This window comes from Nothoprocta perdicaria, unplaced genomic scaffold, assembly GCF_003342845.1.
Source record: "Nothoprocta perdicaria isolate Ctin4 unplaced genomic scaffold, notPer1 scaffold_11, whole genome shotgun sequence".
NCBI classification, from domain to species: Eukaryota; Metazoa; Chordata; class Aves; order Tinamiformes; family Tinamidae; genus Nothoprocta; species Nothoprocta perdicaria.
The window spans coordinates 8,400,836-8,424,133 of NW_020454205.1; the positions used below are offsets into that span (position 1 = coordinate 8,400,836).

Below are 23,298 nucleotides of genomic sequence, written 5' to 3' on the forward strand. Positions count from 1 at the left end.
AAAAAAAAAAAAAAAAAAAGGAAGTCCTCCCTGAGTGCTCTCAGGGGGCAGAAGTACTAAGGGAGGAGAAAGGATGAGGAGCGGATTGGTTGGGAGCATAAAACTCCTCAAGGAAGGGTGAGAGAACAACAGTTTCTGRAAATTAGAGATGATCATTTGTTCTGTTGAACGAGAGAAGTTTCCTGTTTCTTTGGTRAGACCTCCTAACCTTACAGTACATACACAAAGGAATGGCTTGGTATGTGTAAAGCGTTACAGAAGTACTTTGTATGGCTCTGTATCCTGCTTCGATCTTGATTTCAATTAGCACCATAAACGTAAGATACATGACTTCATCATRAAAATCAAATATGAGCTCTGAATTTTTGCTAGAAAGGAGAACCCAGACGACAGCTGTGTACAGGCTGTTCTGGGTGAGCTCAGAGTTGCTAGCAACCATACAAAGGGAAGAAAATAAAAYAAGGAGTATCTGGGGTGTGTATACTGGTGAGGGGAGGACACGTGCACCCCCTTCAATTAACATATCCACCTAATGAACCTGTCAAAGAAGCCGGGCTGGGAGAGGCTGGCATAGTCCTTCTCCCGRAAGATGGCTGCCCGGTCCCCGAGGCCAAGCTTCAGCAAGACATCCATGTCTACATCRCTCCCAAGAGCCAAAACTGTGGGCATGACATCCTGCTTCTTCATGGAGTCAATGGCCTCCTCAAGGTTCTGGCTTCCTGTGATGCCATCAGTGATAAAGACAAAAGAGAGCTCAGCATTGCGCCGGGCAACTCGTTGCGTGTCCCCAGGCCTGCGCACAATGTTGTTGATGGCGTGAATGATGGCCGACCCAATGTTGGAGGATGAATCCAGATATTTGATCTGCGCTAGGGCGTTAGAGATTTCAGTTAGGTTGTACGTCAGGGGGAAGACCACATCCTGCTCCCTCTCACTGCCATACTGCATGAGGGCAATCCTGGCATTCATGTTGTCAGTGTTGCTTCTGGCTAGTGTGAGCTGTTGGGCTACCTCCTCCACAAACTTGGAGGCCTTCCGGAAATTCTGCTCCCCAATCCTTTCAGAGCCATCGAGCAAGAAGACGACATCAACGGGGCGCTGTGTGCACTGGGCCACTGAAAGCTCTGCAGGAAAGAGAAAAACAACAGTTGGGAGTGGAAGAAAGCCTACAGAAGASTGGGGCTTCCCTTGTGCAGTGTGGGCTGGAATAGTCGCTGTGTATTTTGCCTAAAGGAGGACCAGTTGTTGGTGACTGATAACAGGACCWTTGCTTTTGATTGCCTCAGCTTGTGGGCACTGGCTCTTTATGGGCATTAATTCTGAGATCTATGAGAGACCACCACAAGCATCCATGACATTAGTCAGACCTGTGCTTTACATCCACTTTCTTATGCTAGAGCCCTGCCCTCCTCTGTAAAATGGCTAGAAATTAATGGCTTGTTGTCTTTGGCAAACCACTCAATTGTCTTTAGAGTGTGGTTGACTTTTGGAGGAATTCTCCAGGCACAGACCTGCTGGTTGGAAGCAGATTTCACACTGTGCCAAGATTGGTTTCATCAGTAATCACTAACTCCTGAAGCATTTATAAAAGCTAGGTCATGTGGTTAAAATATAGCRGGAAAATCTTCTCAAGTCATTCGGATCAGCAGAGTCTACAGAGGAGGCATGTAGGCATATGAATATATGCAGCGAATGATCTAAAAATAAACAAAACCCCCTGCCACACACACAAAAACACAAAAAAGGCAGAAGAAAACATCAACACACACTCTGCTGTTAGCTTTAGGTCATTCTTTTGTCCCCTTGTAGGAGCTATGTTGCATTTCATATTCTTCTGCACGCATTGCTTCCCTAAGAAACCCTTCAATTTCTGCATTTTTAAATATTGTTCCATATTTGAGATAAGAATTGAGTTTTCTTCTCCACCGAAAAATCACCAGGAAAAYGATTACAACAGCAGTGTTAGTTTGTGATGTATGTGCCAGGACTGGCCACTTCTTGAGTTTTTCCATCATGGCAGTAGCAGAGCAATAGYCATCCCACAGCCTGTCAAGCAATCCTATGATGAGGACTTTAGGGTTATATCTTGAAAGTGATAWGGTGAAAAAAAAACAGAGGAGACATCATGTTGTGCTGTATGACTGGCAAGCCACAGATGACTCTGGAGCAGCTTCAAACTTAACATCCATTTCCATTAGGGGATATSTTTTGTTGTGTGAGTTTCATATTAAGTTGAATTTCTGTATGATGAAAAAAATCCATTTACCTGACAAAATCCTCTTTCAGTGCTGAATATTCTTATACATAGGGCTGGATTCAGCACTGAGATACTAAAAACAAAGTGTTTTATAATTCCACCTATGATCTGAACAAAATGAATGCTTTTTTAGTAGGAAAGTATAGCTATACACAACAGAAAACTTAGCAGGTCTGTAGTGCATTTAAAAAGCCATCAGTAACTGCAGGTGACTGAACACAAAATTCAACAGCCTGGGACCGCACTCCCATGTAGCAGGAACGCTGATGTTACGCATTGTGCTCGCAGCTGGTTTGTCACCACTTCTGCCCGTGATAAAACAGCAATACCCGATACAGCCATCTCCAATAGGAAGTAACAGATATCTCTTCATAAGCTCTGTATAACATCACATTTTCAAATTCATTACTCCACTCAAAGCAATAAAGGTATGTACTCACCTCTGAATATTCTTAGAAAAGTGTTGTCTAGAGTAGATTCATATTGCAGATACTAGTGCCCAAGTGCTGGTACCAGAGGGCTATTTTACCTTGGCAGTACCTGTGGCAGTGAACTTACACTGCTTTGTGTGGAAATATTTCCAATGGAAATGGAATAAGCAACTACAATTCAAAGACATCTAAACTCACTTTCCTAAAGTCATATTGAACTCCAATCTTACCCAGCAAGACAGTTTAGCCCAAAGGTGTTCTTTACAAAGCAGCATTTGCTTTGGGTATCCAGTCGTACTTGTGTTCAAGGACTTCTCCTTAGTCTTGTGATTGGAGCAACTTAATTGAGTTTAATCTTAGATGCACCACAACAGGCTAAATCACACACTAATTTTTAGGATAAAAATCGAATAGAGGGTTTGGCCTTGCAAAGACTATCTATATGTGGATTATGAGAAGATGTTAGCATATATGGATTTGGATACAGACAGATCCTCATCCTTCTGCTAAACCTTTGACCCAAAATCCTGAGCAAACCATTTAAAGCTAGGAAGAGCTCTTTGAATCATTTTTCCTCCTTATATTCCAGTAGTAGAATTCTCTGAACTTCTTGTATTGCACAGACCATGTGCAAAAACMTGCTAAAATGCTGACGGCAAGGTTGTCTTTGAGCAGTTGCATTTAGCTTGGTCACAAGTTGAATGACACAAATCCCTTTGAGTGCCTGGTGCTGGACAACTTTTAGCCTAGTTTGACAAACCCCAGATTTGGGAACAAAATTCAAATAAAACCTAGTATTATGTTCCAAGTAGGTAAATTCCTCATTCCAAATCTCATTTCTGAGCTTGGCTACAGTTTGGTAACTGTCTCCACATACCTGAAAACAAACTTCATAATAGGCCAAAATGCATTTTTTAAAGACTTCACATCTCCATTCTGCCCATTAAATAGTACATTTGCTCATTAGACTTTATTGCAATAATATCAAGTCAGTCAGAGAGGCTGCAAAGTTCACTTGGAAGCATTAAATACCTCTACACTCGCATCCATACACTCAAGTCTTGTGTTATCTTCTTACAGCTTTACAGGGCAATGTTTACTTTAGAGGCACAAATAGCAGTCATTTGTCTAACTTTCAGAGAAAGCCATGGACAGGTGAACTCATGGACATGTTGCTCCTTGTCTAGGCAAACATACTACAGCACAAGTGATAGGTCTATAGATTTTCTGAATCAAGACTAGAACTGGTTATGGATTTTATGAACTATACTATATCATGTTTAAATATATGTTTTTGAACATCTTAATGTGTCACATAGTTATGATTGCACAGTCATGGATTTTGCTTTACATTTCCTGGTCCTGCATAAGTCTATCTCCTGGCTATGAATACCTACACGTAGCTATTTAAGACAGAGAAAAAACAAACATATACACAACAAAGTGGAGTAAAAAGCACACACAAAACATATAGACTGCGACAAAAGCACTACTCTGGCTTTTGCATTCTTGATGAAAAGCCAAGAACACCTTTCTTTACTGCTCGCTCTTTCCATTTAATGCCACAAACTGTCTATTGAAGCTGCAGTGAAAGGAGATACATCTAGCTTGGCCAGTCTTGCCATACAAATGGCTTGTACAGCCTGAAGACAGCAGCACCCAGTTAACCAGAAGACAGAGCTCGAAAGACACTTCAAAAGCAGTCAGCACAAAAGGTACGTAGGAAGCGTGGGGAAAGCACATCACTAGGCTCTCCRCACCCAAACTGCCCTTCCTGCCCTCAGCCATACATGTGCCCACAGGCTTATCACTGAAACCTTGGGCCTTTGCGTGGCTGAGGACTCTGCAGTGCTCGTTCCCTGCTGCAGCAGACTAGCTCGCCAACAAGGAGGGGAAGGTGAAAGGGGAGAAGCTTGGCCAATTCAGAGACCAAGGCAGAGCAGCTGTCCTGCTAGTGGCTGGAAGTTCCCCCGCAGGAAAGCAGTAGGTAAAGCAGAAGCTTGWAATCTAAGAAGACTGCCATCAGCCAGCCAAGCTGGAGAGAGCCAACCCTCATGCCACATACATGGCTGAATGTAACCAAGCTATCTTGCTACTTGTGTTTCTCCTAACTAAAGGCGTCTACTGATATACCCATCCTCTCTGCCAAGTAGACACTTGAGGAAAGATGTTTACAGATCCAAGTGATTCTCCCATCTCTACTAGGCCTCTACCTCCACCCACTTCATACGATCTACAATGGAGATGTCAGCAAAGCCCTAGCACGGTTTCTGGGTCGCCCACAATCTCGCTGTGCACCATTTTGAAGGTGTCAATGAACAGGTCCATCCACTCTTGCCGCTCATTTCCAGTGGCAAACTTGGCTTTTTCGGCGGTATAGGCCAAAGTGGCCACCAGCTGGGTGTACATGCTGGGGTCCTGGGTTTTCCGCGTGGAGTTTAGGAACTGGGCGATCGAATGTATGGTGCTGGGGAAATCTATGTTGACTCCCTCTTCCATGGGGCGGAAAATAAGTGGGTTTACGTTCCCAGGGTTCCTGTCATCTGTAAGTGAGCGTCAAAAGAATATTTTCAGGGCTTTCGAGCAATGGCTCTCTCTGAATGCTACCTGGCTTTTCTATGTACACTGTACCAGGTGAGAAAAGAGCTAACAAGGGACAGAGAAGTAAAGACTAAAGTTAGACTTGAAATTTCGAGATCTATATCTTCTTGTTAGAATAAATGTCCCAAGGCTGAATGGGGCTCCTGTGGTGAAAACTCTTCCTGTGCCTTTTGCAACAAAGGCTGGAGCCAAATACAACTGGGTTAAGAGAAAACTGCCAATGGTTTGCAGAACAGTCCTTCAGGGTACCTACAACAGAGCAGCTCTTCAGTGATTAAGGAAAGACCTACCCTAGGAAGGCCAGATGAGGGAGATACAAACCCTACTGCAGCTGGTGCTTATATAGGCTGAGGTAAAAATAATTATTCCTATCTTCAAGAGCCAAAGACACTCAGCTTGAATCGATTGCACCGCAGTTGTATTATAGTAAAACCCCAAAGCTCAAAGCAAAGCCTTTTGTATGGGTTAGAAAAAGCCTCCCAGAGCATCATGCAGTCTCTGTCAAAGCAATTGGTCAGTTGAGATTTGCTCAGCATTGAACCCTCTCTGGGCCCAACATCTAGAAATACTCCATTATCCTGTAAGAACCTCAGTGAGATAAGGAGACACGAGTCTATCCTGAAGAGTGGCATGCCTTCCTGGCTTCCTCCATCTGCAGATGAGAATTCATAAAGCTAGTGACTCATCTGGCTCTGCAAGGCAGCAGAGAAGACACTGGGATATAATGGTTGTCCCTCTCCATACTCCTCTCATGTAACATGTGTCTCTCCGTATTCTCATGACAACATTCAGGCTGGAGAGTGGTTGTTCCTTTAAGTGCCAGGACTGCAATTCTTAAAGGCTAAGGGCAAAGAACAAGGCTGAGGAAGCTCCGTCATTGAATCTCTTTGGCCTACGTACCACTTGGACACATTCATTGCATACGCAATAAAGCTCACTCACATACCCTGCAGAAGTCAACATTTCCATCCAAAGGATTTGCATATGACTTAGCATTAGCACTTGAAAATATTTTCATTGAAAACATTTTCAGAGAGCAAGAGAAAGCTGAACACTGATGCATARTTCTTTGCCCATGGCTTTATAGCAGCTGAAACTCTGTCAACTCCATCACATTCCTTATGTTTCTTCTCATCCAACWCACTTCCTTACTGCTACGTGGGCACGATCTTTCAAATTCTTCTAGATGATGATAGAAATAAATCATGAACAGTCCAGTACAGCAGGTGGAAGGTGCTTTGGGCAAAGGTCCCTTAATTCCAGGACAATATTTAAAACCTACTTAATCTATCAGGCGTAGTGCAAGTTCTTACACACAAGGACAAATTGCCCATGTTGAGACGAGTGTATGGTTATTTTCCACAGGAGACTCAGGACTAGCATGCCATGCCATTCCTACTCCCATATTCTATAGGGCTGCAGGTGTATAGGACCTGCACAGCATTCTGGCCATCTACAGCATGCTTTGAAGGAATTACCCAAGAGGGAATCTCCCGAGAAGCCTTCTCCCATCACACCTGCTATTCCTGTTATGGTCTTCAAGCGAGTCAGACACAACTGAACTGTTCTCACCTCGTATCATGAGCAGACATACGCAAGTGCACTAATGTAAAAGCACAGCTAAGTTCACCTTGCTTTGGAGGGTCATGATGGCCCAGACCAATGGGCCCCTACTCAGAACAATCTCTCTCCTGCAGTATTCCATAGAACGGGAGAGCCTGCAAAGACCAAAATCCTTAAAAACATCTAACAGTCATTAGTGTAACATGGAAAAGTTGCCTCCTCATGCATAGATCTGTAGGACACAGCTCCTCAGAATATATGACAGAGTGCCTGGACAGCTCAGCACCACAGTTTGACTTWGTTTTCTCTGCAGGTAGAGATACAAACACTCAAAAGACTAGTGAAAAAGTCAGACTGTAGGTAAGAATAATTACAGCTTTTCTGCCCATTCTTGGACAACTTTTTCTTTAATTCAGTAGGGAAATGAGTGGGACTTTTTTTTTTTTTTTTWWAAAAAAATGGAAGTTGAAACTTGGGACTTTCAGAAAAACATAACCATGGAAAAGTTGGGATAAAAAAATAAATCACAACAAATGACAAAACTTTGTTCCCTACATGCTTTTCACACATCAGCAAATATTCTACCTACTGTATTTAAACAGACATAGAGACTTAATCAGTCTAAGATTCCCTAGAAATTCAGATTGTGGATCTGACCCTTAACAAGCAAAGTAGGATCAAGTAAAGCTACCTGCAGTGAGCAGCAGCTGTTTCTTTTATGCTAGGAGATCCTTACAGCCTCTTTCCTTTGATCCAACACCCTGAGTTAATTGTTAATTAAAATTGTTAATGTGTTAGAGAAGCCAAAGCTTTCAGTCCACTACAGTGTCATTTTTCAAACTGTCCTTCTTTCTTCCTCTGCCCTCATTATTTGCATAGAGCATCCTGTCCCATGCTGCAGATTTAGCWCTAGATTTCAAAGGTGGTATGTGGTAGGAAGTTTAGCAAGGAGGTCTTGATTTGATATGCAATAGGAAAAAAACAAGCAATTGAGAAATTCATTATTGAGACTGGAAATCAAAACTCGGTGTCTTCCAGGAATTTGGAAATCTATGTAAAGTTCTGCTGCACTTGGACAGGGAGACGTAGCAGAGCTGAATAAGGTTTGTATACTAACACAGTGCACTTGTACCTGTGAGGAGAGCTCAAAGAGTCAAGAAAAGAGCAGAAGATGAAAACCTAGGGCCTCTCCTGCTGTAAAGCAATACTGTTTCCCAAATTCTCTGCCATATCAAGGGAATGTAGAGGATTAGCATTCCCTCCCAGTCCTAGCCTTGTGCACACTCCCCTGGACCTAGCACTTTGTGCAGATTGTATGAAGCTACTTGTAAAGATTACCTGTTTGACAGGGCAGCTCAGGACAGACGATCTGTGGATCTGGAAGGAAAAGAAGCATGGAAAACTGAGTGATGTACTGCCATCCCTCTTAGCTGCTTGAAAAAATCAGGCCCAAGTCCCCACATGGGAGAAGAGTATCAAAGACCTGCCCCCAAACGCTGCTCTTTATCTGAGTAAGAACTCTCTATGTGGGGCTATATAACCCTCTCAGGTAAGATTCAGCCTCCCCATCATAAATAACGCAGCCACTGTGCCAAACTACTGGCCAACGTGCATGGCAGAGCAGCTTTGCAATTGCTTCAAAGCCCCATGTATGACTCCCACTCCAACCCCTGTTGCTAGGAAACTTTAGTTCCTGCAAGAATTTCAGGGACAGGTACAGACCTGGGCAGAGCACATCCTCCATCTTATCAATGAATTCTTCTGCCACCAGGTCTGAGAAGAGTCTCATCTTCTGGACTCGCTGGGGTTCATTGCAAGCAATGGAGACCAGAGTCTCACTCTGTTCTGGCTGATCGAACATGTCCCCAATGCCAATGGTGTTGACAACCACATCTCTGCCACAAAGAGCCCCTAGGTTCTTGTCATCATCTCGAGGGTCATAGCGCCCATCCGTTATCACCACAGCAAATACTTGGGCTTTCTCTCGTCTGCTTTCTTTGATGAGCTTGTTGTAGGCAAACTGAAGAGCAGAGGGTGTCCAGGTGCCCCCAGCAATCCACTCTAGGCGTTTCACTGCTTCCTTGAAGCTTGACAGTGAATCTATGCGTTCATCATCAAGTTTGATGGCTTCAAAGGTCCCGTCATGACTGTACTGCACCACCCCAACACGAGCACCTGAAATGAGAAGTCACATTACTTCATATTGCACGTTCAGGRAAATGTTGAGAAAGTCAACAAAATTTAATGTCTGAAGAGCTGCCCAAATATCTCATTAGTCAGAAAAACGGGAGAGAGGAAGGAAGGAGTAGAAGTTATTACAAAAATGCACAACAGATGGAATAYACACCAGGGCAAATAAAGACCTATGTGGAAACTGGAGGGACACAAGACCCTTTCCTCTCATATATGCACACACACTACAGACCTGTTTCTGACTTGGGGTCCTTGGCAATAGAGCCCAGCCGGCTGACCACGTTGACAACAAAATTTTTCTCCAGGGTGAAGTTGGTGTAGCCAATACTCTCTGAACTGTCTATGACGAACATAATGTCCAGGGCACCACAGCGCTTCTCACAGTCTGGGGAGAAAAAATAGATGAGTTAAATCTCAAAGGGTAAGGGCGGTGTGAACAAGAGCCATCAGGACAGAAGAAACTATATACAGGAAGAAGGAGACATTTAACATCACTACAAGGATTTGAAGGGTCTGCTGTGCTGCCTGCAGTTGGCAGTGTAAGCAGAGTTTTAGGTGCATCTTTCTGTTGATATGTGTCAACAGAAATCTTGTTTGGGGACCTAGATGAGGCAATCCCACTCTCAGTGGTAGGCTCAGACTTGACTGAGCAGGTGAGACTCTCCTATGGTGTCTTTCTGTACTACCTCATCTATAGGGTATGGCATAACACAGATGGCCCAAAGAGTCTCCCTGTGACTGTGGCTAAACATGCAGAGGAGATGCAGTTCTGAAAGGGAGGCAAGGCAAAGAAGTAGGTTCAACTACAGGCAACCTTTGAAGYGTCAAGGAGACAGGACTGCCTTAGAGATGACAGACATCTGCCTGCCTRTCTTCCAAATCCGGTTGGTTGTTGTTCTCCTGTCTAACGTAGGTTAAATTGCAGAACAAAAGCAACAGGCAACTCACCACAGCATCCACATGTTTCTCTTACATAGGTCATCACATCACAGTCCTGCCAGCAAAGCAGAGAGACAAGGTTCAGATGAGCGCCGTGCCCTTCAAAGCAACCCAGCAACTTTGTCCTCACCCTCTGAAGTGAAAGGCTCTCCTTTTACTTCCTGCACAGCAAATGCCACTCTTTTCTTGGTGGCAGACTATTTCAGTTCCCGCTTGAAGTTACAAGTCCCTCATCTTGCCCTGTTGAGATATCTTCTTGCCCTATCCTGCCCTATTGCAAGATGACGATATCCACCTCTTTTCCAAGACTTAGTTCTTCATGAGTAGCAATAGTATCTAACACTCTGTTTCATAAGCTATATGCTACCACAATAAATAAATAAAAACAAAAAAAMCCCCACAAGCCCTCAGGTTGAAAAGCACTTGGGTGCTTTGAAGAACAGTCCTACTCACAGTCAGGCCAGGGTCTCCTGGTGGGCCGGGAGTTCCCTGTAAGAAGAACAAAGTGCTTTCAGGCACAGCTTTCCTGGGAGTCCCCACTGGAAACTACAGATCAGTGAGGGGAAGAAGAAGTTGGAGCATCTGGTAAGACATGATGGCATGATACTCTACCTCAATGCCTGGTTCACCAGTWGGGCCTCGGGGTCCAGGCTCACCTGCTGGGCCGGGATCACCCTGAGAAAGAAGCAAAGAATCAAGTATTTTCCTGACAAGTAAATCATGGATCAATCATGATCTATACTGATTGCTGTAGGGGCACCTCCTGCCGGCCCATTGGGCACAGCCCTCCTAAGTGGTTCACCAGCTATAACACCCTCTTCCTTCAGTCCTCCTGTGTTGTTCTAGCATGACCTTGTAAAGAGGCAATTACTGGAGGACCATAACCCAGGATCATCCAGTGAGAGAACAAAAAACAAAAGCAACAACAAAAAAAGCAGATCCTGCTTTTGATTCTCAGTTTCTTCAGGGGCTTTGACAAAGGTGTGATTCTGTGATTCATGCCTTCCCTGAGCTGAAGCTGTGGGCAATACCAGAAGTGTACTTACTGGTTCCCCCTTTTCTCCTTTTGTCCCTTGCACTCCTTTTGGTCCAAGCTCACCTCTTCCTCCCTGTTCAAAGAAGGGAGAAACAGATTCAGCATAGAGAACATATGGATGCACTCAGASAGATGAACTACTGCTAATGAATCCAGCAAAAACACACGTGTGTGGCCTGTCTATCCTTGAACAGCACCCTAGCACAGGGCAAAGAAATAGTGTTTACATAGGCCATTCTCTAGCAGGCGGTGACTGGAGAAGAAAGAAATATTACAAAACACATTTGAGATAGTTTCACAAGGAAATGCCTGGGAACTGTACCCAGGTCAGGCCTGGTCACCTTCAGGGCTAGCCCATGTTTTTCCCTAAGTGCAGATAATATTCACAACCAGATTGGAAGCCACACAGCTCTAGCCCCAGCTTATGCCAGCTTATGAAGTATGACATATGAAATGGTGGACAAAGAATGATTGTTTGCATGGAAGTAGAAAAGCTGCTGCAAGAATAGAGGTTCCTCGGCCATATATTCAAATAAGCCAGGAAACAAACACCTTGCATTGCAGTCAGGACGAAACCAGACTGACAAGGTGCAAGCCGACTTACCTTTGGTCCAGGCTGCCCTTTCTCACCCTTGTCACCCTGAGAAGAGAGAAGAGTGAGTGAGTCAGCATCTAACTAGTAATGGAGTCCCATAGAACACACCCGTGCTTGAAGGTTATAACCAGAGGCTCAAAGCTAAATGACCAATGAAAGTATGGACTGATACTTTGGGTGGTGGGTAGATGTACCTCCCTGTCTCTTCAGAGAAGCCTGAGGTCATCTATGCCTCTGACATGATGCTGAAGGAGCTAAGGCTGGGTTCAATATCTGTGAAGCAGAAGAGGAATCTTCCTACTCACAGGGACAGGTTTTGGACCATGACCAGCATATCCAAAGGTTGATCCTTGAATCTCTAAGTTTACCAGACAAATTTTGGTGAGTCAAAGAATTACCACCCTGCTCTCCACTAGCACAGACRGACAAGCTAGTCAGCCTAAAGGACACCGCGACCTACAGTGAATGCAGAACTATGTGAACTCCATCTTCTTTTAAAGAAGGGACTGTATTTGTAGCAAGTCTCAGCCTTGCATTGCCCATTCAGTAATCAGTGGGTATGGGGCAGGAAAGCTGATTTCTCTCAATCTGTCTTTGGAGGACACCCAACAGATCTGCTGTCCCAACATTTCTTAGAGAAATAGTAAGCATCCTGGCAGAGAATCCTCCTTGGAGCCCTTCAACCATGTGTGAAGGGAACTTCTCTCTCCCCTCAATCCAGAGARGGCAGAAAACAACCTGGTACAGAAAGACCATTTCCTGATCCTCATCACAGACTTCAGTTTCCTCATGGTTCTCATCATATTTTCCTACTTCTTTCATCTTCCTTGTGTAAAGCCTTTCACTGACACAAGCTGCTTCCAAAGCTGCTGTAAGTGCATATACCTGCACTGCATGAACCGTATACATACCTGCAGTCCTCTGGGGCCAGGATAGCTAAAACCAGGTCTGCCTCTGTCACCCTTTAGTAGAAAAGAAATGTCCAGTCAGCAACAAAACCCAGCCTTTTCTGATCTAGTGATACCAGTGACAGTCAAAGTCATTTTCTCCCAATTAAAAMACATAAATAAATAAATAAGGCCTCTCTTAAATGCACCAAGCTGCATTCAGAGTTGTTACCTTTGGTCCTGGTGGTCCTGCGTCACCTCTTGGTCCCAAGTCACCAGGATCCCCACGTGAACCCTGCAGGGCAGTGTTGGAAAGAATAGGGTGAGCATATGAGAGTATTTCCTGTAGCTCCCTGGCTGTATGGGGGATTGTGCTGGGGAAAGGGGCTGTAGGGATGAGGCTACAAGATCTTCTCCCAGAATGTTTATTGCAACAATGACTAATTCATCACTTTGGTTCCCGCATCCCAGAGAGCTACCCAGATGTCCTATCACAACTTAAAAATGGCATACTAGATTAAGAAAAAACCCAGACCAAATAGGTATTTGGAGCACACTCATCTTTCTTAGTCAAGCGCTCTGCTCAATGCTGTTCTGTCCCACATTATTTTGGGAACACATGCGTGGCGGAAATGGTGGTGAATTAATGCTGCTGAGCACATCTTAACTCAGAAGCAAGAACTTCTGGGTCCTGCGCCAAGGAGTCTCTCCTTAACACTGATAAGGGTTAGCAGGGGTCTCTGGGATAGTTTTTGTACCTCCTTGCAAGAAGGTCTTGCAGTCTCACCTTTGGGGTGGGGGGGACAGTGTAGCTAGCTTATGTTGATAAGGAAAAATATCAACAAGAGAGGAGAGGGTCACAAAAATGTCCTAAAGACAACTTACTATGTTGCCTGGTTCTCCCACAGCACCTGAAGGACCTCTAGGTCCTGGCAGTCCTTGATCTCCCTGGAAAGCAAAGTAAGAATTRAGAAGATACAGCAGCAGGTAGAGATGTAAACCTCCGAGTCATGTGGCCTCAGGACAATTTCAAACAAGCTCCTTTTCTGATGGTAGAAGAGCTGTTGAGCTGTCCTTGCACAGTAGCACTCTTTCTACTGGCTACTGTGACCGACTGCTTACCCTTGCTCCTTTGCTTCCAACCTCTCCRGGCAGGCCACGAGGACCCTCTGGACCAGGATCTCCCTGTAATGAAGATAAAGATAGTCCTTGTCAGGCAGCTTTCCCAAATTCAGTGGTGTGCCAGGAAGTCATCTGAGCAGTGACGAGCAGTTCTCAAATCTGATGCTTCTTAGGACCAGTTGAGYGAGGATGTCAGCACAGGGCACCCTCTGAACACAACTCCCAGCCTTTAGCATTACTGTCCTTCATCCTCACTCAGCTCTGGATGAAGTCAGGTAGAATGGGATGTACTTGCTCTTTCAGAGCTTACTGTCTTGGCTCCTTGAGGTCAGGGCAGACACAGTGAGAACAGAACCTATGTGTAGCACTGTGCTCTGCAATTCCCAGCTCTGGCCTAGGGCTCTTGCATTGCTTGGCACTAGCGCATCATGCAGGCCTACACACCTCAGTTTGCAATGATGTGTGCAGTTGCTTTACTCACCCTTTCTCCCTTGGCTCCGGGGCTCCCTTTACTGCCTTTTGTCCCTGGATCTCCACGTCGACCCTTGGCAGATACAGAAAGCAATCACATAAACTGGATGCAAACGCAGATGCTACCTGAAACAGTGGTACTTGGCTACCTCTCTCTTTTCTATCCTAGTTCAAGAAACACATCTATCCCCACTTAGCATCCCAGCAGCAGAGGAACGTGCATGCCCCTGTTAGGCAGTGCTTGGAGGCTCTTGGGAAGTCAGAACCAGATGATTCTCTTGGGACGCGTGTTGTCGCAGTGTCCATACCCACACTCATGGTTCATCTCAGGATAAAATACTCTGCTTTATTTTTAACTCATCTACCTYAGCTTTCCCCACTGTATCCCACATGAATACATCAACTGATGTGCATYAGCTAGGCTCTGTCTTCTTGATGCTGGTGGAGATGTGCTGCTTTATTCTTCATGGGGCTGTTATCCTCAGTCCACTGCTATGAGAAGCCAGTGGCCTGRGGAACAGGACCCCATCTTTGCTGGAGGACAGCAAAGAGTATGCGGGCATAAACAGAAGCATTTGTGGTTATGTGGGACTATGGGATGCTCCTCTGAAATGAAGAAGTGAAATGGTTTATGGTRTTGACTGTACGACATCAGATTTAGAAATATACGGATATTGCTCTGTTAAGATGAGGCAAACTGTTTCAGCTCAGGTATTCTTGTGTTTCATGCTTTTAATGCTTTATTTGCAATTAAGTAGACCAGATAATATCTAGCTGACAAGAATGAGTCTAAAGCAGTTGTAATAAAAGGGGGGAAACTTATTCAAGTTATATAAGAAGCAGACAAATTAAGCTACTTGATAAACACATACCATTTTTTCTCTCATCTTTGGTGTGAACTCCCAAGAAAAACTCAGAGATAACTCTCCTGTGTCCTTACCCAGCCCTGCCAAGGTTAAAATGAGCTCCAGGCAGGCATTAGAACTCACACTGGGATTTATTAGGGATGGCAGACAGGGAGATAAGCAGAAGGCTACCAGGGTCGTTTCTGTGCCTTGCTCAGACATCAAGGTAAAAGATTTCTGTTGCTTTTCCTGATGGTCTGTCCAATGTTCCTCTGAATACCTGGATCACACTTTTGCAGTGTGCAGAGCTATTCAGAAACTTACAGGCTCTCCTTTAGGTCCAGGAGGTCCTGGTTCACCTCTTCCTCCCTTGTTTCCAGGAGGTCCTTGGGCTCCAGCATTTCCCGGAATACCCTTGTAAAAGAAATAGAGTTTGTGTGAAGACAGAGCAAAGTGCACATCTGTTCTCCTATGTCATACAGTGCATCCTTGAACAGATACATATCCAAACACAGCCCCTTTGTGTAACAGTCACCCTGTGACCCGTGGCTCATTCTCTGCAGCTGATAGTGCTCTGGATCTATGCCACATGCAGCAGCTCCTGGCAAGACAGTGGAGACATAAGTATTGCATGAACCTACCGGGCTCCCTTTTTCCCCCGGAGGTCCTGGAGGTCCACTGCGACCAGGSCGGCCAGGATCTCCCTGAAACAACCAGACAGCAATGGTCATTACTGACATGCGGATTTTGTTGTACACAACTGATGTGTACCATGCGGAACCAAAAGATGGTCAGTAAAGCTCTTCCCTTGGTTCCCAGTGATGGGATCCATGCAGAGGTAGGACAGAGCTTACCAACTCCATGAATTCCAATAGAGTTAAGAATAAAAACAGCCAACAGTGTGCAGCTGTCCCCACTGTTGGTCTCTGTCCATACTCTCTGGCTACTGTTCAGCACATATGTACCTTGGTGCCTTCATCTCCTCTTTGTCCTTGGTCTCCTGCATCTCCTGGATAGCCATCAGGGCCCTACGGAATGAAAGAATAAAGAAGCATGTATTTTTCAATACCAGCAACATATAGCTTTCTTGCAGAGTAAATTAACACCCTTAGAAAGTCAGTCTAGTGACTCAAACTCAATTTATCCTTGCTGCTACTTTTAAGGAAAAGAACATTCCATACATAGAATAGAACAATACTAGGGGATCCCAGTTTTCCCGCCTATGAAAAAACAGCCTTTCAGGCTGTGCTCTCTGCTGCAAGCCTGAGACTCAAATATGCAATAGATAGAAAATGGGCTAGTAACCTCTCATCAGTTGTATCTTACCACACATGTGTGGTAAGGTAGAGCATCATTCACCAGGTAAACTTGATGACGTTGCTCATCTGATTTGCTGCATGAAAGAATAACACATTCCTACCTTGTCACCAGGGTCTCCTTTACAGCCTGGTGGTCCAATTCTCCCCAGCCTGCCCTGGAGAGAGAACATTCAAAAGTAAAACACAGAAAAAAAAAAACTTGATATCAGAAGGGAAAAAAAAAAGAAAAAGCTTTTCATGCAACACAGTTATTCATTTTTAACATTATCAGCTGAACATACCTGTGATCAATTAGAGAATAAAAAGCAAATGTGTTCCTTTAAAGAGAAATGAGGCTGTCTGTGGTATGTAGATACAAATGGTAAATCCTGAATGGTCGTRGGGCTGTTGCTGGAAATTCAAGCATACTGCCTGCTCTGCATATATACCCTGGGTCAAAACTCAAGGCTTGTGAAAGTGTCTCTTGAAGTTGGATTTCAGAGTTATTCACGTCCAAGCTTGTGCTGGTCCTCTGTTGTGCGTTTTGCAACAAATTAGTTTAAATGTGAAGTACCATTTTATATCTACCAGCAATCTCATGTAATGACAGCCTAGCTCTGTGCTCCAAAACYGCTTTGTGTAGCCAGCCCCAGCTGGAAAGGAGTGAGAAAGACAACACGAAACACTTAGGTCATCCATGTGCTAGCATTTACTGCCTTTTGCATAAGGGACATTGCTGGTCATTTTCAGCTCTTCACTTGGAGCTTAATTGCATGACACAATTAAGTCAATCTAATAGCTCACTGATGAAGCTCAGCTTCTCTCCTTGCCAGATTGACTTAACGGTATGAAGAAGCCATAGCCTTGTGTCAAATTTCTAAAGGATTTCTGAGCTTTAGAGCTTCAGCAGGCAGTTTCTACGCAGAAGGAAGAACTAGCGTTAACTCATAGTTCTCCTTATTTAAGGAAAAAAAAAATGAAGTGCAGAGCAAAACAAAATGTATACTGGCCAGCAAACAAGGCCAGCTGAAATTTTCTCTGTTATCTTAGAAGGCACAGCACTTCTGTGACCCAAAGGAATACACCTCCAACAGGATTATTTCTACAGGACATTGCAGAATAATGTGCAAACAAGCTCTTAGAAACCTCAATGAGAACAGGATAGAAGTGTGTGGAACTGGAGAAACAAAAATATCTGTAAGGAAGATGGGGCATAAAGAAATGAAACAACAGATGTGAAATTCCAGTGTGTTCCCGGTGCTGTTACCTTCTGTCCATCAGTGCCGTTCCGGCCTGCCAAGCCAGCAGCACCCTAGGAGCAAGGGGAAATAAAAATCATTATTTGTTAGAGATATTCAAAGGTTCAAAGTTGGAACAGCATGCAAGGTAGGAAAGGTCCTTTCTTACCCTTCGTCCATCGGATCCAAACTCCCTCTGGGGAAAAAAAAAAAAAAAAAAAAAAGGACAGGAGTCAGCCCATCTCCCAACATCATACTCGTCCCAACCATAAGTCCACATCCCAGGGCAGAATAGCTAGGCTCACACAAAATTTCCTTCTGATTCCTTACTTCATGAATAAAGGGACTGTGGTTACTCAAATGCAGTTTTGTGCAGATGTCTCTTCAATCTGTCACTCCCTACTCTGCAGAAAAAGCAGCTGGGACTTGGTTTCTCCAGAAAGCTCCTTGCCTCATACTCATACTTGCCTTGCCTAGTACTCTCATACTAACCAGATCATCAGCTGGTGCAAAGTGCTGCATTTCTCCTAATGTCACAAGAAGAGTGATCTGYACCAGCACCGGATCAGCTTTTGCTTTAGTTTGTTATAAAGTCACCACCTATATTTTTGAACCTCAAATGTTGGAAATTAACAGACTACCCTACTTCCCAAGTGGCTAAGCAAGAACATCCAGGWCACAGCCCCTGAGAAACCCTGGAAAAACTCTCCCCATTTCCTCAAGCAGCTWTTAATAGCATTATTTTTCCCCACAACCATGGCTACACTCTGACTCAAACATCCCTTCATTACAACAAACAGATGCTCTCTGGTTCAGTGACCAGACACATTGTAAGAGTTTTTTTCCTCACCTTTTCTCCTTTCAGTCCTGGAACACCCTAGRGCAAAACAAACAAACAAACAAAAAGAATGCTCTGTTAGTGCTTGGAGACTGTAGGCAGGAGATGAAGCAGGGATGGAAGACACGYAGGGCAACTCAGAGGTGACAAGGGCAGGTTGAGAAGCAGATACTTCTGCATCACTGAGGACAGGCACATGCCTACCTATAGGTAGCAGTTGAATCCCCATTTGCCCATCCTTTCTAGAAGGAATATCCAGCAACAATTCCTAAAATTGCATCAAGTGCCTGAATCAAAGCAGCTGGAGTTATAGAATCCCTTTAGTGCTAGTCTGAGGATTTTGGAGGAGAAACATATGACTGGAACCTCACTTTGAAGATGGTGGCATCTGAGTACAAAGTTGAGGGATTGAGTGATGTCTGTCCTCTCCTTTCAGAGGGTAATGCAGGGTAGGGAAAAGCATATTGAAAAGTTATCCCAAATCTCCTCCTGCTTTGAAAAAAAGCCAAGCCAACCAAACAACCCCAAATCAACACCCCAGAAGAATAAAACAATATATGTAAAATTGCTCAGTCATTGGCTAGATGATTCTTACCTTGGGACCAGGGTATCCAATTGGCCCTTCAATACCTGGGTCGCCCTTAAAGAAAAGAAAAACTGAGAATTAGCTAGGACACAGTAACAGATGCAGCTTCACTTAGTGCTGAAAGAGCACTGCTAAGTGCAGCAGAGGGAAGAGTTTCCATAACTCACCTGTCGCCCCTTCAGTCCAGGGGATCCTGGTTCACCCATGTTGCCCTTCGCACCCTAAGAACAAAACAAACCATAAGTCAGGGCTTGGTGTTGACCATAAAGCTGAGTGAGCTGGGCCTGTTTTCTCTGGAGAAGAGACGGCTCAGAGGGGATATGATTAATATGTATAAGTTCAGGAAGGGAGAATGCAGGGAGGAAGGGGACAGGCTGTTCTCACTGGTGGCCAGTGATAGGACGAGGGGTAATGGCCACAAACTGAAGCATAAGAAGTTCCGTCTCCAGGTGAGGACCAACTTCTTTACTGTTAGGGTGACAGAGCAGTGGAACAGGCTGCCCGGGGAGGTTGTGGAGTCTCCTACTCTGGAGGTCTTCAAAACCCGCCTGGATGCCACCCTGTGCCACATGCTSTAGGTGTGCCTGCTTGAGCAGGAAGGTTGGACTAGATGATCTGTAGAGGTCCCTTCCAACCTTAAATATTCTGAAATATTCTGAAATATTCTGAAATAAATAAAAGACTATTTCTGGTAGCATCAGGCTCTCTTTGGATGCTTCTAGAGGGTCTCCACTAGCATGCTTGTGGAAATGGGCCTGCTTTTTTTTCCAGGTGGGTAAAAGGTTATATGGGGAGGGGAACTCCCAGCCTGGCTCAACAGAGGCTGGAGCATGCTGTGGATTTTGGCAGAATTAGACACCCTGCACAAGACAGCATCCTGCTTTTGAACAAACTTCTGCCTTGCTCCTGCTGTCCTAACAGACTTTCATGCATCAAAGGTGCTCTAACATGCTAAAGGACAACTTACCTTCTGCCCTCGATATCCCTTGGGACCAGGTGGACCTGCAATCTCCAAGCAGCTCATCTTGTAGCACTGAAAAATACGAAGTCAATTGGAGGTTTGCAACAGCAGCAGCATGCTTTTCACTTCATGCTCAGAGCCAGCATGCACCCAAGGGATGGTTGTGTCCAATAGGACTCTGCTGCCCACACATCTCTTCCACTGATTGCAGTGGTTAAAAACTGCTTGTGATAAACTAGTAGAAAAATATTGATCCAGTGGGATCACATTTTAGGCAGCAACAAACATGCTGAAAAATCCTACCCATAAATTAAATGCAGAAAGTTACCACAAGCACATTCATCTCGGTTTGGCTCTGGGCCCAAACTCAAACAACAGGGCTGCTGAATGTCTAGTAAAAGGCATTCTGGGTTTGATGTTCTGGGCCTCTTAAYGCAATTCACAAGCATTTTGGGGCCTCATTCTTCACACATCTCTCTCTGTGGACCAAGGTCCATTCACATGAAATCAGCTTTCATTAACCTCAGCTTACAGACCACCTACAAAACAGGTCTCCAAATCCAAGATGATATGATCTCCCTCATCATCTCTCAATGCATGAGGAGGAGAGATTTCTCTCTCCCAGAGAGGCCAAGTGAATAGATCTGAGTTCAGTGATGTGAGGGAAATCACAGGAGTGGAGAGGCAGAAAGGGAGGAGTCTATTATCTCATTTTAACCAGGAGGTAAAACAACAGGTCTCCAGACCCTGCAAAGTTTTCCACAGGCAGGCAGAGCTCCTGTCTTACGCAGCTCAGATCAAAATCAGGCCCCCTCTTTTGAGGTACTAGATGGTCTTCTCTAAGCAAGGAACCTTTAAGCTGTGTTGTGTGGAAATGGCATAAAGATGCTGCTCACTCACCTCTCCGTAGGCTTCATGTTTCTGCAAAGGAGAAAACAGAGCAAACAATCAGTAAGACAGTAAGCTCCAAGAGAAAAACAGCATGAGCCACGTGTCTCCTCTTGGAGATGTATATTACTATCAAGGAGAAGGATGTTAAACATCCCATAGCTTTAAATATACCCGAGTAGAATCCCTGATAAGCAATGCTTTGCAGATGGAGCTTTAAACCCCATTCTGATACCTAACAGAAAGATCAGGGACCTTCACTAATCTCACTTCTGCATGCTTTTCCCCACGGTCCTAGGCCTCCGGGAGGCAGCAAGGAGCTGAAATAGTGGAGCAGACATCATTTGGATGGCAGCCAGTTTAGAAATGCTGGGGAACAGAGGTGCAAAACAAGGAGTCCCGCTTTAGCACCTAATCGGAGAAATAGGATGTAGTCAAAACTCTTTTTGACGAAAAACTACTGGAAGGACATAAAGAAAAGAGAAGAGAAACAGAGAGACTTTCCCCTGTTACAAGTGCTCAACAGAGCTCTGCTGAAAGCCACAGGGCTCTCAAAGTCTCCCACCTCTCATCCACACACCTTCACTACTGACCCAGCCTTTCTCATTGCTGGCATTGTTTAGTGGGCCCTTATATCTACTTAAACCTGAACAACTGTTCTGAAGACATCCCACAACCCCCTCTCTCCACCACCCCATCTTGCTATTGTTATACTCTCTGTCCGCAGCTGAAGTAAGAAAGAGCATCATCGTGGATCAACAGCACGTACCATGACTTGGATTATCCTGTCCGTAGTGTTCACATCGATGTCCAGGGTGTCCTTCTGGGTGATGGCATAGTTGTTGCGATACAGCTCRTGTGGCAGGTTCGCAATCTCCCGCAGCCCCTGCTCGTAGACGTTGTCGCTGGGGGCCACTGCAAAGAGCTTGATGCCCATGTCTCGTGCCCTCTCAGCTTGCATCTTCATTCCCCCACAGGGACTGCCAGTTACGTGGCCATCCGTGATGACCACGGCAAAGTTCACACCAGGGGCCATCTGGCTCTGGATCTGCTCTGTCATGTTGGAGATAGCACAGTCTGTGAAGGTGCCCCGGCCAAGGTAATTGATAGCGTACAGCTTGGTGAGGTATGTGTCTTTGCTGCTCGTTAGAGGGCTGTAAATTTCCACCACATCTGAGTAATGAAGGCCTCCAAACCGCCAAGTGATGGAGACTTGGTTCTGGTAGACCTCATTCTCCAGCTTATTGATAAACACAGGGATGAACCGYTTTATTTGATCCACGAGGCTCTGGATGGGCACAGTCTGCAGAGCAACACTCTCCGAAGTGTCAATGATGAAGTACACATTGATGGGGCAGTCCCTCTTCTCTGCAGTGAGACAGTGACGCGTTAGAGCACTTCATGCAACATTGCATCCCCTTCTCTAATCCCCAGAAACATGGGCTGCAGAGCACAAAGTATGCAGAATTTTGAAAAGAGCAAGCTGCACAAGGCATAAGATTCAGACTCCTTTAAGGGTGTTGTAAATCTTACTAATTATAAATTATTTCCTCCTTGGTAATAATTGGAAGAAACATTACTGGTTGCTCTGARCTAAGGACCATYTGAAAAGGAGCRTATCCAAGTCYAATACTGGCAAAAACAAACAAACAAAYCCCCTCCAAAACCAAAAAACCCCACAACTCTAACTCTAGCAGTAATATCTATATTCATGTCAAAAGATTCTTAAGTTTTGATTCAAAATCATAAGATTTACCCTCTATTGAATCAAACTTGAAAACATTGCTGTTTTCAGGTAGCCAGGTTGGACATATTAAAAAAACTTCACACTGCAACCAAAAAGTGCTGAAATAAACAAATTCAAAATAGATTAATTTTAATATCAGATGCAGAATTCAATTCTGGAGACTTTTTGTACTTAGTCTGTACTTAGTGGGAGAATCCACCACTGGCAGATCTGAGCTCTTCATTTCCTAATTCTGCACTCTGATACAAACTCAGAAAGTGGAAATTTGGCCAAAGAGGTTGTTTCCTACATAATGACAGATCCCTATGCCAGGGTGCTGCCCAGGAGTGCAAAGGAACAGGAGAAGTGTAACATGACAAATTTAGTTCCTTGTGAATGGCTCTTGAACTGAGGACAGTCATAGCTTTCCACCAAATTGCTACCTACAAAGGAGAGAAAGAGACACCCAAATTGTCTGCTCAATACCTGCACAGGAGCTAGGACTGAATTCTCCAACGTCCACATCAAGCTGAGCACGGAGAGGAACTAGCACCATACAAAGAARAGTCAAAAAAAAGGCTTGCTGGAACATCTCAGCAGCTCCTCTGGATATCTAAATGCCTGTAGGAAGACACAAATAACCAGTTAAGCACAACATASCACCTCCCAGCTCTGCTGGGTATGCACAAACCAGCCAATGCTCTTCACAAATCCTGCGTAAAAATTCTGCTAGTTAGATATGACTTCTTGCTTACCATGATGCAAAAAAAGGAGATGAGTCTTTGCGTCTCCAATGCAAATTTTTATACTGATCTGAAAGCTA

The 23,298-nt window shown here is 44.6% G+C and overlaps 1 protein-coding gene across 2 annotated transcripts; it reads right to left on the reverse strand.

The window, feature by feature from the left end:
- Window positions 1-60: 60 nt before the first annotated feature.
- Window positions 61-23,082, reverse strand: COL6A2 (collagen type VI alpha 2 chain). Of its 2 annotated transcripts, none has more exons than XM_026048729.1 (27): window positions 22,962-23,082; window positions 21,519-22,117; window positions 20,762-20,782; window positions 19,868-19,933; window positions 19,068-19,121; window positions 18,910-18,954; window positions 18,327-18,353; window positions 17,646-17,672; window positions 17,506-17,550; window positions 16,361-16,414; window positions 15,906-15,968; window positions 15,582-15,644; window positions 15,265-15,354; window positions 14,106-14,168; window positions 13,625-13,687; window positions 13,388-13,450; window positions 12,735-12,797; window positions 12,527-12,577; window positions 11,625-11,660; window positions 11,031-11,093; window positions 10,597-10,659; window positions 10,438-10,473; window positions 9,994-10,039; window positions 9,278-9,430; window positions 8,575-9,027; window positions 8,191-8,229; window positions 61-1,124 (listed from the first exon to the last, which is right to left on the reverse strand). In XM_026048729.1, the coding sequence occupies exons 1-27, from the start codon at window positions 23,065-23,067 to the stop codon at window positions 517-519; spliced, it is 3,060 nt and encodes a 1,019-aa protein (XP_025904514.1). In that variant the 5' UTR covers window positions 23,068-23,082; the 3' UTR covers window positions 61-516. The 2 variants fall into 2 exon arrangements, with proteins under 2 accessions (XP_025904514.1, XP_025904521.1); XM_026048736.1 differs by lacking the exon at window positions 61-1,124 and adding an exon at window positions 4,758-5,231.
- Window positions 23,083-23,298: the final 216 nt, after the last annotated feature.